The sequence below is a fragment of the Mobula hypostoma genome, chromosome 8 (genome assembly GCF_963921235.1).
Source record: "Mobula hypostoma chromosome 8, sMobHyp1.1, whole genome shotgun sequence".
NCBI classification, from domain to species: Eukaryota; Metazoa; Chordata; class Chondrichthyes; order Myliobatiformes; family Myliobatidae; genus Mobula; species Mobula hypostoma.
In genome coordinates this window covers 95,668,476-95,683,401 of record NC_086104.1, presented here as the reverse complement: position 1 = coordinate 95,683,401, position 14,926 = coordinate 95,668,476, and the positions used below count along the sequence as shown (strand labels likewise).

Sequence of the window (14,926 nt, the reverse complement as noted above, 5' to 3'; positions counted from 1 at the left end):
TTGTGGGAACAGTTCAGTGATGGGGCAAGTGAAGTTGAGTGAAATTATTGCATCTGGTTCAAGAGGCTGATGGTTGTGGGGTAACAACTGTTCTTGAACCTGGTGGTAAGGTCCTGAGGCTCCTGTACCTTCCCCTGATGGCAGCTGCGAGAAGAGTACATGGCCTGGATTGTGATAATGAGGTGCGGCGTGTCACTGAACACTAACAAATTTCTACAGGTGTACTGTTGGAAGTATCCTGACTGATTGTATCATGATCTAGTGCAGCAATTCAAATGTGCAGGAGTGTAAGAAACTGCAGAGAGCAGTAACTCAGCCCAATGGAGTGGTACATCCCATCCACCATTAGGCAATGTCTGTCGTCAAAGATCTCCACCATCTGGGCCATGCCTTCTCACAGTCGCAACTGCACAGGGGATACAGAAGCCTGAAGTCCCCTACCACCAGGTTCAAGAACAGCTACTTCTCTTCAACCATTTGGTTCTTGAACTAACTTGCACATCCCTAAGCACTACATCAGTATAGCATCACTATGTCCTCTGCACTACATTGGATTTTGCTTTTTTGTTGTTCTAATCATGTTCTTTTGTTGTATAACTATGTTGTTAATTTGTGTTTTTCTTGTCAGTGTCGTGTCTCTGTTGCTATTTGTCTGTGAAGCTGCTGTAGGCAAGTTTTCATTGCACTTGTACGTGCATGTATTTGTGCAGGTGGCAAACCCTACTTGGTCTGTGATATCACAAAGCATTACAATGCCACGAACCATTGCATTAGCCAGTGTTATCCTCCATGAATGATTCCACTACTATTGGTTGTCTGTAAACCATTGCCTTTTATTACGAATTGCAAGTTACCCAAGAACTACTGCTGTAAGTGGTGCATATTAATAAGCTGGTTAAATTTGTTTGTTCATGATGGGTGATGGTGGGGAAGGCACCTATTTGATTCTCCTGAGTTTCCACTGTGGTTTAATTTGTTTTAGGTGTGTGTCTTGCTTTGCTCCTCGCCCATCAGATCCCTTTGCACGTTTCTGTCAGGAGTGTGGCTCCCCTGTTCCTCCGGTGCCAGGCCGCAGGCTTCTGCCTCCCGAAGGAGCTCAGGTTGGTAACGGCTAAAACCGGGAACTACGTCTGCCAGTATAAACCAGAACATGCACTTACCAACACTTCACACGATTGCAAGATACCTCGAGTGGAGGAAGAAACACAGCTGCTAATTTGTGTAGATATGTTCATATAAATAATAATATAATGAAGAGCAGCTTCTCAGTGCTGTTGGTTGAGGGGTGAATGTTAGACATGTCTAGAACTCTCCAGCTTCTCTTAGTATCACAGCCACCATTTTACCTCCTGTGGAAAATACAATTTCCAACAGTCAATCTTGTCCTCAATATTCCACCGCACTTCCAACTAGAACAAGCTTTTGGAGTGAAGCCCCAATCCTCATACAAGGGTTTCATTCAAAATGTTTTATCGAGTTGAAAGTGACTAGGGTAGCGTGGTAACATAGTGGTTAGCATAAAGCTATAGCAGAGCCAGAGAGCTGGTTCAATACCCGTCTCCGTATTCCGCCAAAGAATTTGTATGTTCTCCCTGCGACCGTGTGAAATTCCCCCGGTTCCCTCCCACATTCCAACGATGTACAGAGTTAGTGGGTTCATTGGTCACGTGGGTGTAATTGGGCGGCGTGGTCTTGTTGCATCAGAAAGGCCTGTTAAGGGCTGGAAGTTCCCCAACGTTGACTGGCTCATGGACTTCCAACTTCTTTCTCCTATAGTTGACAATCAGCTCTTTAGTTTTGCTGAGAGAGTTTGCTGTTGCAGCACCATTGAACCAGATTTTTGGTCTCCCTCCTATATGCTGATTTGCCAGCACCTTTGATTCACCAACGACAGTGGTGTCATCAGCAAACGATGGCATTGGAGCTGTACTTAGGGGGATAATCATAAGTATAAAGTGAGTAGAACAGGTGGGCTAAGCGCACAGCCCTGAGGTGCACCTGTACTGATGGTAAGTGTGGAAGAAATGTTGCCGATCCGAACTAACAGGGTCTGGCGGTGAGGAAATCAAGGATCCAGTTGCACAGGGAGGTACTGAGGCCCAGGTCTTGGAGCTTAATGGTGAGTTCCGTGAGGGTGATAGTGTTGAATGCTGAGCTGTAGTCAATGAGGAGCATGCTGACGTATGCACCTTTGTCCAGATGTTCCAGAACTGAGTGAAGAGCCAATGAAATAGCACCTGGTGTGATGGTAGGCAAAGTGGAGCAGATCCCCAAGTTATTTCTCGGCAGGACTTGATATGGTTCAACTCTTGAAGCATTTCATCACAGTGGATGTAAGTACTACTGGATATAGTTATTGAGGCAGGTTACCATGTTCCTGTTGGGCACTGCTATGACTGAAGCCTGCTTGAAACAGGTGGGTACCCCAGACTGCCTCAGGAATCACACCACCCAGTTGATTAGTACAGGTTTTCAGTACTTGGTCAGGTATACCGTCTGGGCTAGATGCCTTCCATTGACTGGTCTTTCTGATAGATGATCTCACATCAGCCTCAGGACATTCATATTACCAGGGAGGAGGTACTTGCAGCCTTGACTCTACAACTCATGTTCTCAGTATTATTTATTTACTTATTTAATTTTATTTGCACACTTTGTCGTCTTCTGCGGTCTGGTTATTTGTCAATCTTTGGTTGTGTGTAGTTTTTTCATTGATTCTATTCTATTTCTTTGTTTTCTTGTGAATGCCCACTAAAATGAATCTTAAGGTGGTATTTGGTAACATATGCTACTTTTGATAATATATTTACTTTGAACTTTGCTGTATCCTAAAGTGGATAGATGCTCAGGACATGACTGAATGCATCCTTGGACTTTGTAGGAAGCTGGAGAAGAAATTATGGAGGACCTTGCAGATTACTTCATTATGAGCCACTGATGAAGTTCCTGAGGACTGGAAGGTGGCTAATGTTGCTCCATTGTTTAAGAAGGCTAGCAAGGGCAAGATAGGGAGCTGCAAGCCAGTCAGTAGTGGGGAAGTTACCAGAAGGTATTTTGAGGATCAGAATCTACCAGCATTTCGATAGGCAGACTCTGATTAGGAGCAGTCAGCATGGCTTGTGCATGGAAAGCTGTGCTTAATGAATCTTTGAGATTTTTTTTTTAGAAGCAACAAAAAAATGTAGATGAGGTTAGAGCAATAGGTGCTGTGTGTTTGGACTTTAGCAAGGTCTTCAACAAGGTCTCACATAGTAGGCTGGTCTGGAAGGTTACGTCATGTGGAATCCAGGAAGAGCTAGTTAGATGGATTAAAAATTGGCTGAGGTTGGAAGCAGAAGGATGTGGGTGAAGGTTGTTTCACGGAATGGAGGTTGGTGACTAGTGGTGTGCCGCAGGAGTGGTATTGTGAATGTTATTCACTCCACAGGAGTGAATGTTATTCATTATTTAAATTTCAAACTTTAAATTTATTATTAAAGCGCAGTACATATATATCACCATATATGACCATGAGATTCATTTCCTTAGAGGCATTCACAGTAGGACAAAGAAATACAACATAATCCATGAGAAAATTACACATGAAGACTGACAAACAAGCAATGTGCAAAAAAAGAGAAACAGTGCAATTAAAAAAAAATGAATAATAAACAAACTAACAAAGAGAACAGGTCCTTATAAGAAAGCTATGGTTAAAATGAAAGGGTCCAAAAAGATTTAAGAGTATGGTGCTAGGGTTAGCGAGACTTTGGTCAGGCTAGGTCGTCATTCCTTGGAGCGTAGGAGAATGAAGGGCCACCTTATAGAGGTTTATAAGATCATGAGGTGTAGTCAGGTGGATGGTCTTTTTCCGTGAGAAGGGAATCCTAAAATAGAGCATCTGGATTTAGGGTGAGAGAAGAGAGCTTTAAAAAGGACTTGAGGACTTTAAAAAGGCAGAGGGTGTTGAGTACATGGAACAAACAGCCAGAGGAAGTGTTTGAGGCAGGTACAGTAAGCACTTAAATAGGCACATGCAACGGCAGGTTTTATAGGGATATGGACTGAATGTAGGAAATTGGGACTGGATAAGTAGGCACCATGGTTGGCGTGGACTCACTGGGCTTGAAAAGCCTATATCCATGCTGTATTGCTCTATAATCAATTGTTAGCTTGACAATTTTAGTTAGCACCCTCCGATGTCTTCATCACCCATCCCCTAATTACAACTTTAGGTATGTTTTCTCATGCTTCTGGTTCTGATATAAGGTCTTTGATGCACAGGATCGGCTCTGTTTCTTCTCTCACTGATGCTGATCTATCAGCTGAGTATATTATAGCTATCTTGACTTTTTCAAGTTTACAACATCAGGAATATTTTTACTCAAAAAAAAGCATGCTCAGTTCCACTATGGGGAAAATGGATTTGTTGGATTAAGCTGCCCATCGTGAATAGAAGCATTTTATCAAAAGCCTGATAAAGTCTTGTGTTGATGTACAGATGGGGCTCTGCGTTGAATGCAAGACAATGATCCCATTGAATACTCCAACGTGCATTGTGTGTGAGGCTCCTGTAACACCTCAGCTAGTGCCTCAGGCCAGCATCCGCCTCCAGGTAAACTTCTCTTGTACTTGACAAGAAAGAAGTTTTCACTCAAAACAAACTGTGCTGATATGTGCGTGGATTGCTTGAGGACTGTTCAATGAGTATCTGAGTTTCTAGTCACAGATTGCAGAGAAAGCTGCTGGGCAACAAGTTTCTGTTACACTAGTGCATGTTATAATGCATCTGATAGTAAATGGTCAGAATTCTTGGAGTCATAGAACACTACAGCTTAGAAAAAAGCCCTTTGGCCCATCTAGTCAGTGTCAAACTATTATTCTGCCTAGTCTCATCGACCCACATCTGGACTATAGCCCTCTATACCCTTCCTATCCATGTAGTTATCCAGACTTCTCTTAAATATTGATATCAAACCTGCACCCACCACTTCCACTGACAGCTCGTTCCATACTCTCACCACCCTCTGACTGAACAAGCTTCCCCTCTGACCAACTTAAACATTCCCCTTAAATATTCCACCTTTCATCATTCCTCTATCTAGTATCACCCAACATCGGTGGGAAAAGCCTGTTTCCATTTACCCTATCTATACCCCTCTTAACTTTCTATACCTCTCTCACATCTCCCCTCCTTCTCCTATCCTAGGGAATAAACTCCTAACCTATTCAATCTTTCCCTTTAACTCAGGTCTCATCAACATCCTTGTAAATTTTCTCTGTAGTCGTTCAATCTTATTGATATCTTTCCTGTAATTAATAAGCCACAGTTTTGAAACCTGGGATTGAACCAGGGACCTTTAGATCTTCAGTCCGACACTCTCCCAGCTGAGCTATTTTGGCTACCTAAGCATTACTCCTAAATAACGTTTGGGGAGTTGGACAGGTCTCCCTTCACGAAACAGCAGGTTTGGCCTGAAATGAAATGTGCTCAGGGTAAGAAAATAGACGTGTGCCATCATATGGTCCATTGCCCCTCAGCACATCCTGATTATGGTGTTTATGCAGATAAACCTAGTAGTTTCACAATGTAACAATGCTGCATGTTAAATAGGGCAAGATTATCTGTCGATCTTGTGGAACGGGAAATCCAGCCAATATACAGCACTGTGTAACCTGTGAAACCAAGCTGTCGGAATCTCCTAAGGTACGTTACTGCCATTTAGTTCAATAAGACTGAGAACCTTGTGACTTTCCAGCTAACCATTGAACTGTTGGAAATGCCATCTTTCCAGGGTTGAAAATTTAGATCTCTCAGGCCAAAAAGCAGATCCTAGAAGATAACTGGGTGGTACTCTGTGTTCTGGTAGCCTATATTCCTCTATCACTATCACCTGAGAAAGTAGATACACGGCAATTATCTCATGGCTCGTTCAACCATGGATACACACTCGTTGGTCACCTTATTAGATGCCTCCTGTACCTCATAAAGTGGCCAATGAGTGTATGTTCGTGGTCTTCTGCTGCTGTAGCCCATCCACCAAGGTTCGACATGTGTGCATTCAGAGATGCACTTCTGCACACCACTGTGGTTATTTGAGTTACTGTTGCCTTCCTATCAGCTTCAACCATTCCGGCCATTCTCCTCTGACCTATCTCATTAACAGGGCACTTTCACCCGCAGAACTGCTGCTCACTGAATTTTTATTATGTTTTCACACCATTCTCTGTAAACTGTTGAGACTGTTGTGTGTGAAAATCCCAGGAGATCATCAATTTCTAAGATACTCAAACCATCCCATCTGGCACCAACAATCATTCCACGGTCAAAGTCACTTAGATCACATTTCTTCCCCATTCTGATGTTTGGTTTGAACAACAACTGAACATCTTGACCATGTCTGCATGCTTTTATGGATTGAGTTGTTGCCACGATTGGCTGATCAGATATTTACATTTACAAGCAGGTGTACCTAATGAAGGGAGCACTATGTGTGCAATGGTTCCTCCATTTCTACCCTACAAACGGCACGATGTTGCAAACAAACTTCACTGATGTTTCAGAATATCCTGTGATTGTGAAGGGTTTCACATGAATTCAAACATTTTTGGATTTTCACTCTCATGTAGACCCAAGAATAATCTCAATATCTCTCTCAGCGGCTCTCTGATAATAGGCAGAAATGTTTGGGTCAGGCCTGAGGCCTGAAGTCACTGCCAGACCCAATTAACCAAGCTAACTTTCATACCTGTCATTTGGTAAGGTCTGCAGCTCAAACAGGCCTTAGGCAATGGATTCTGAAGGCAAGGATATCAGAAACTGTTCTGATTTAAAGTAGTAAAAAAATTAATTACAAAAACCTAAAAATTATACAAGTTATACAAAATTATTAAGTTAATATGCCATTTACCTTCATGATTAACTCTTGATTAGCATGCTTAATGTAAAGGACCCCTTGGGAACCAATTAGCATAACATGATAAAATTCATTCTGAGACTTGAGAGGGAGAAGCTAACGTCAGATATATCAGTATTACAGTGGAGTAAAGGGAATGCTGAGACACAAGAGAGGAGTTGACCAAAGATGATTGCAAGGGAACACTAGCAGGGATGATGGCAGAGCAGCAGTCTGGGAGCAATTCAGAAGGCGCAGGATAGATATATCCCTAAGAAGTGTCCTATAGGCGGGATGACGCAACTGTGGCTGACAAGGGAAGTGAAAGTCAAAGAAAGGGCATATAAAAGAGCAAGAATTAGTGGGAAATTAAAGGATTGGGAAACTTTTAAAAAACCAACAAAAGGCAACCAAAAAAATATAATAAAAGGAGGAAAGATGAAATATGAAGGTAAGCTAGCCAATAATATTAAAGAGGATACCAAAAGTTTCTTCAGATATATAGAAAGTGAAAGAGGGGTGAGAGAAGATATTAGACTGCTGGAACTGATGCTGGAGAGGTAGTAGGGTGGGATAAGGAAATGGTGGGCAAACTGAATAAGTATTTTGCATCAGTCTTCACTGTGGAAGACACTAGCAGTATACCAGAAGTTCGAGAGAGTCATGGGCAGAAGTGAGTGAAATTGCCATTACTAGGGAGAAGGTGCTTGGGGAAACTGAAAGGTTTGAAGATAAGTAAGTCATCTGGACTTAAATGGTCTACACACCAGGGTACTGAAAGAGGTGGCTGAAGGGATTGTGGAGGCATTTTAATAATCTTTCAAGAATCACTAGATTCTGGAATGGTTCCAGAAGAATGGAAAATTGCAAATGTCACTCCACTCCACTCCACGCCTAAGAAGGGAGAGAAGCAGAAGAAAGGAAATTATGGGCCAGTTAGTCTGACCTCAGTGGTTGGGAAGATGTTGGTGTCGATTGTTAAGGCTGTGGTTTTGGACTACTTGGAGGCACATGATAAAATAGGCTGTAGTCAGCATGGTTTCCTTGAGGGAAAATCTTGCCTGACATATCTGTTGGAATTCTTTAAAGAAATAATGAGCTGGATAGACAAAGGAGAATCACTTGATGTTGTGAACTTAGATTTTCAGAAGGCCTTTGACAAGGTGCCACATATGAGGCTGCTTAACAAGTTAAGAGCCCACGTTATTGTAGGAAAGATGCTAGCATAATAGAACATTGGCTGAATGGCAGGAGGCAAAGAGAGGGAATAAAGGGAGCCTTTTCTGATTGGCTGCTGTTGACTAATGGTGTTCCACAACACAGAGGTCTGTGGTGGGACCACTTCTTTTTACATTATATGTCAATGATTTGGATGACAGAAGAAATAAAACAATAGACTATTTTCTAAATGGAGAGAATATTCAAAAATCAGAGGTACAAAGGGACTTGAGAGTCTTTGTGCAGGATTCCCTAAAGGTTAATTTGCAGGTTGAGTCGGTGCTGAGGAAGGTAAATGCAATGTTAATATTAATTTCAAGAGGAATAGAATATAAAAGCAAGGATGTAATGTTGAGGCTTTATAAGGCACCGTAAAGACCTCGCTAGGACTACTGTGAGCGGTTTTGGGTCCCTTGTCTAAGAAAGGATGTACTGACTTTGGAGAAGGCTCAAAGTAGGTTCACAAAAATTATTCTGGGATTGAAGGCTTATCATATGAGGAGCATTTGATTGTTCTGGGATTGTACTCAGTGGAATTCAGAAGAATTTCGTTGAAACCTTTTGAATGTTGAAAGGCCTTGATAGAGTGGATGTGGAGAGGATGTTTGCTATACTAGGGGAGTCTAGGTCCAGAGGGGACAGCCTCAAAATAGAGGGACGTCCATTTAGAACGGAGGTGAGGAGGAATTTCTTTAGCCAGAGAGTGGTGAAATCTGTGGAATTCATTTCTGGAGGTGGCTGTGGAGGCCAAGTCATTGGGTATATTTAATTCAGAGGCTGATAGATTCTTGATTAGCCAGGACATGAAGGGTTATTGGGAGAAGGCAGGCGTTTGGAGCTGAGCGGAAATGGATCAGCAATGATGAAACAGCAGAGCAGACTAGATGGGCAAAATAGCCTAATTCTGCTCCTATGTCTTTTGGTAATTCTATGCAAATGAGCTCAGTGGGGACGAGGTGCTGGAATCTGGAACATACATAAACTGCTAAAGGAACTCGATGGGTCAGGTGTCATCTGCAGAGTGAAATGGAGAGTCTGTTTGAAGGGTCTTAAGTTGAAATGTTGATTGCCCTTTTTACAGAAGTCTTATTAGGTTTTAATGAGATGGGATTATTTATAAATTGCCTGCCTCACTCTCAGAACTTTGATCTGTACCTGAAAATACAAATAGATAAAAATCTAAATTAAAACCTAAATGTTCATGCCAAATTTTGCCATCAAAATTATTTTTTTAAAAAGTAAATTATACCAAGCCTTGTTGTATAGTTGTTTAGCAAGGTTTGCTGTTATTTGAGCCTGTTATTATTTATATGCATATAAACATCTTAATTTCAAAAATATATCATGACCTGCCTTGTTTCACATTCAACAATGCAAACTAAATTGGATTCATTGGTGGAAATGAGCAACCTCCCAAGGGTGGAACAGTGATACAAAGCCGTAAAGAACAGGTTTATGATTTGCTGATAGTCAGAAAAGTCATATCATTAAGACAGGGCAAAGATTGCATTCCTCTATTCTCAACCTGCTCTGGGCATGTTTGAAATTTATTTTGGGTGTCAGAAGTGGAAGAGTTCCAGTTCCACCCACTGAAATACCTCCTTTTTATAAATAAGAACTCAAATGGCACTCCTGAAGTTGAAAATAAATCATATTGGTTGAAGGGAGACAAATATAGAATCAGAGGAGGGCAGTCATTCAGCACCATAACTCTGTTGCAATTTATGTCCAATTATATACCTCAATTTAATTTACCCTTGATGCTCCTTGTCTTTCAAAATTCTTACAATTTCTATCAAGAAAGCTCCAATTATCCTTGAATTTTTGACTTTGCTTCTCCAATTTTCACGATTATTTAATGATCTGACCTACTGAATATTTTCAGCATTTTGTGATTTTATTTCAGCATTGCAACACCTGTGTTTCTTTTTTCGCTTTTGGATGCCTAATTTTATGTCCACTTTCTCTCGTCAAAGGGAATAGTTTCACTATATCAGTGGCATTCAGTCTTTTCTATATTCATCCCAATCACTCCTAGGTTTTCTAAACCTGCAAAATTACAATCCATTATTTATGCCTCAATAATATGGATGTGAAATTATAGATCCATTGTTCTACATAGTGATAAAAACACAATGCAACTTTTTTTCTGTGCTACACTAAAATCGTTGCTAAATTTGATACAATTATTTTTCTTCTCCTTCCAAATTAGCCATTTCTTAGTGGAGATTATGCTGTACCATTACCAAGTCAAGAAGGCAAGTTATTATCTTGTTCCAAATGCAGTCGGGTTAACAATACTGATGCTCGATTCTGTGACTGGTGTGGAGCCAAGGTAGGAACAAAAATAGTGAAGCAATCGGCTCAGTGGTTAGACTTTACAATGCCACAAAATGGTGCCCTAATGCTTGCTGAATTTTGCGCCCATATCTCCTGTAAACTTTTGCAGTCCTAATATCCTGTAAGAAAACTTGTATCACACAAAATCCTGGAAGAACTCCGCAGGTCAGGCAGCATCTGTGGAGGGGAATAAACAGTTTCAGGCCAAGGCCCTTCATCATGATGATGGGTCTCAGCTCAGAACCTGCTAAACTCCTCCAGCATTTTGTGTGTGTTGCACTGGATTTCAGCACTGTGAGGATCATGTTTTTTTGATTTCTCAAGTGCCTTCAATACCACACAAATCTCATTGCTGAGGGAAAAGATCTGTTCAAAGCAGGTTGTCACTTCCATTGTATCCTGGATAATGGACTACCTGACTAGCATACCACGGTTTGTGCAGCTTCAGAGCTGTGTGTCACACATGGCGATAAACAGCAGAGTGGCCCCACAGGGTAGCATATTGACTTCCTTCCTGTTTACCCTGTATACCTCAGCCTGTAGATACAACACTGAGTTATGTCATCTGCAAAAATTCTCTGATGACTCAGCAATAGTTGGGTGTATAAACGGAGGGACAGGTGGATGAATACAGAGCCCTGGAGGAGGACTTTGTCAAATTGTGCAAGCTGAATCATCTGCAGCTCAACATCAGTAAGACAAAGGAGATGGTGGTGGACTTTAGGAAGACCAAGCCTGCATTTCTTCCTGTTACTACTGATGATGAGGACGTCGATGTGGTGAGGACCTACAAGTACCCGGGGGTGCACCTGGATGACAGACTTGGGTGGGACACCGTCACAGAGGCTGTGTACAAAAAGGGTCAGAGCTGCCTCTACTTCCTGAAAAGACTGAGGTCCTTTGGAGTAAGCTGGCCTCTCCTTTACATGTTCTACCAGTCTGCTGTCACCAATACAATCTCCTATACGGAGGTGTGCTGGGGCAATGGCATCAACACGAGTGACGACAACAGGCTCAATAAACTGATTAGAAAGGCTGGCTCTGTTATAGGAGTCAAACTGGACATACTGGAGGCTGTGGTAGAACAAAGGACCCTGTGGGAAATCCTGGCAATTCTGGACAATGTTTCTCACCCTTTGCATGCCACCTTAGCTGAACAGAGGAGTACTTTAGTAATAGACTAGTATAACTACACTCATCCAAAGAGTGCTATATGAGGTCATTCTTGCCCTCGGCCATTAGGCTCTATAATGAGTCAACCTATAGCCAGGGAAGTGATGACCCCTCCTGTTAGACTGTTTGGGTAACTTATTTTTTTATTCTTTCTTACTTCTAATATTTGTATATTGTATATATCTGTGTATTTGTAATAGAAACATAGAAACATAGAAAATAGATGCAGGAGTAGGCCATTCGGCCCTTCGAGCCTGCACCGCCATTTATTATGATCATGGCTGATCATCCAACTCAGAACCCCGCCCCATCCTTCCCTCCGTACCCCCTGATCCCCGTAGCCACAAGGGCCATATCTAACTCTCTCTTAAATATAGCCAATGAACTGGCCTCAACTGTTTCCTGTGGCAGAAAATTCCACAGATTCACCACTCTCTGTGTGAAGAAGTTTTTCCTCATCTCGGTCCTAAAAGGCTTCCCCTTTATCCTCAAACTGTGACCCCTTGTTCTGGACTTCCCCAACATCGGGAACAATCTTCCTGCATCTAGCCTGTCCAATTCCTTTAGGATTTTATACGTTTCAATCAGATCCCCCCTCAATCTTCTAAATTCCAACGAGTACAAGCCCAGTTCATCCAGTCTTTCTTCATATGAAAGTCCTGCCATCCCAGGAATCAATCTGGTGAACCTTCTTTGTAATGCTACAGTGACACTAATTTCTTTTGTGATCAATGAAGTATCTACCTATCTCTTGTGTGTACAGTATATCTAGTGTTCAAGAAATACTCTAGCTCCTGAGCACCTCTCCAATTTCCTTTATTCCATGCCCTAACCTGATCTGGATCTGAACTCCTCCCACCTCGGTCTCTCTGCCTTTAAGCTGCCTGTCACAACTTACCTCTTTGTTTTTGGGAACCTTTCCTAGTTCCTGCATTCGTACATCAGCAGCAGATTTTCTCTGCTAATCCTCCTATGAAGCATCTTGGGATTTTTACATGCAAGTTATGATCTGAAGAAATAGTAACAGAATCGAACAGATATCCTAAGCAAGAGAAGGGAAAGCTAGGATAGGAGTTGTACATACGTGTGTGTAAGTTAGTATACTTTGTTATGGCAACAACGAATTCAGGTTGCCCGTCTGGTTGCCCTTAACTCTGGTAAATTGTTGATATGAACCCTGATGTGGCTGGAAGCCAGGCTTTCTGCCAGTCAGATGATCTGAAATAGCAGTGATATGTTTTTAAAATCCATCCTGCACCCCTGTGGGCTCCCATTAGTGCAACTCAAGGGTTTGCTTGAAGCAAGCAAAGATCTATAAAGAGTGGTATGCATTTAAAATAAGCTGCCAGGAATTGTGGCTGAGGCGGGCACATTTAGAAGACATACGTGCATGAATAGGAGAGGGCTGTGAGCCACATGCAGTTAGATGAGACTTGCTCACTGGGCAACAGTCAGCATGGGAGAGTTGTGCTGAAGGGCCTTTTTCCATGCTGTACTGTATAGTACTATGCAAAACTATATATAAAACTAGGGTGCCTAAGTCTTTTTCACTGTATTGAGTTTGTCAATATGGATCAGAGAGCGAGTTTGTTGATCTGGCAGGAGCAAAGGACATTGGAATTGGCAAAGGTGGCACACTGCAGGAGGGGTGTGGGCCAGGTGGCAGAGATGGAGTGCTAGGAGCAGAGGGGGTGGCATGAATGCAGACGCACCCAGACCTGAGAATCAAAGGCATATTATGAAATCAGCAAATGGCAATTCCCCCCCTTCAAGTTGCACGTCATCCTAACTTGGAGATGTACCATCATTAGTGTCTAAATACTGGAACTTCTTACCCAAAAATACTGTGGAATAAGGAATCGCCACCAGCTTCTCAGGATTTTTAGGGCCTTGGCAGCAGCAGCTAGATCTCAAAGCAAAGCATAAATCATCCCCCGATAGCTAGTAACATGTGGTAGTCCCGCCCAGAAATGTGACAGTGCTAAAGATCAGTCTAATTGTTTTATTGGATCAGTCTCTGGATTGTGCCCAAAATCCATTTTGTGCGATATTATAAGTCAACATTGTAGCTCATCTTGCATTCCTGTTTTCCTGTTCTGACAGGTTCATACTTTGTTCAGAGTGGCGCAACCAAGGTGTTCTGTTGAAATGTTATTTCAAATTGCGTCACTTATTGATTTACATAACCCAGAACCTTATACTTCAGCAGGTTAGCCAGTATAAGTTTAGAAAGCAGAAGTATTAAATTTCCACACATCCCTCATTCAACATACACTCAGTGGCCACTCTACTAGATACCCCCTGTGCCTTATAAAGTGGCCACTAAGTGTACGTTTGTGAACTTCTGCTGCTGTCGCCCATCCACTTCAAGGTCCAGTGTGTTGAGCATTCCGAGATGCTCCTCTGCACACCACTGTTGTAACACATGGTTATTTGAGTGACTGTCACCCTCCTGTCAGCTTGAACTAGCGTGGCCGTTATCTTCTGACCGCTCTCACTAACAAGGCCTTTTCACCCACAGAATTGCTGCTCACTAGATGTTTTTTTGTTTCTCACACCATTCTCTGTAAACTCCAGAGACTGTTGCACGTGAAAATCCCAAGGGTTAGCAATTTTGACCAAAAATGTGGTCACGGTCACATTTTTCCTCATTCTGATGAATGGGTATGTACCCTGTCTCATTCCAGATAGTGTACCTGCCTGAGTACTAAAGGCCTGTGCCGATCAGCTGGCTGGAGATTTCACTGATATGTTTAACCTCTCGCTTCTGCAGTCTGAGATACCCACCTGCTTCAATTATATTAGTGGCTAAGAAGAATATGGTGATCTGCCTCAATGACTATTGTCCAGTAGCACCTACACCCACCAGGATGAAGTGCATTGAAAGGTTGCTGATGAAGCATATCAGTCCTGCCTAAGAAGTGACTTGGATGCACTCCAGTTGGCCTTCTGTCACAACAGGTCAACAGCAGATGCCATTTCATTGACTTTTCACTCAACCCTGGAACATCTGGACCGTGAGACTGCATATATAAGAATGCTCCTCGTTGATTACAGCTCAGCATTCAGTGCTATCATCCCCTCAGAGCTATTCAATAAACTTCAAGATTTGGCCTCAATACCTCCTGCTCAACTGGATCCTTGCAGACTCCAGTCAGTTTACATTGGCAACAACACCTCCTCCACAATCACCATCAGCACAGGTGCACCACAAAGCTGTGTGCTTAGCTCTCTGTTCTACTCGCTTTATACTTATGACTGTGTGACTAAGCACACCTTCAGTGTCATATTTAAGTATGCTGATGACACTACTGTCATAA

At 42.3% G+C, this 14,926-nt stretch overlaps 1 protein-coding gene across 5 annotated transcripts in view; it reads left to right on the top strand.

Annotated features, from left to right (window-relative positions):
- dzank1 (double zinc ribbon and ankyrin repeat domains 1) overlaps nucleotides 1-14,926 on the top strand; it is a 134,934-nt gene that overhangs the window by 42,753 nt on the left and 77,255 nt on the right. For 3 of the 5 annotated variants that reach the window (XM_063056398.1, XM_063056395.1, XM_063056399.1), the window contains exons 8-11: nucleotides 983-1,100; nucleotides 4,481-4,594; nucleotides 5,594-5,686; nucleotides 10,306-10,428. In XM_063056398.1, the coding sequence (XP_062912468.1) occupies nucleotides 983-1,100; nucleotides 4,481-4,594; nucleotides 5,594-5,686; nucleotides 10,306-10,428 (448 nt within the window). The remainder of the gene's footprint in view (nucleotides 1-982; nucleotides 1,101-4,480; nucleotides 4,595-5,593; nucleotides 5,687-10,305; nucleotides 10,429-14,926) is intronic. The other 2 variants (XM_063056397.1, XM_063056400.1) reach the window with 2 other exon arrangements.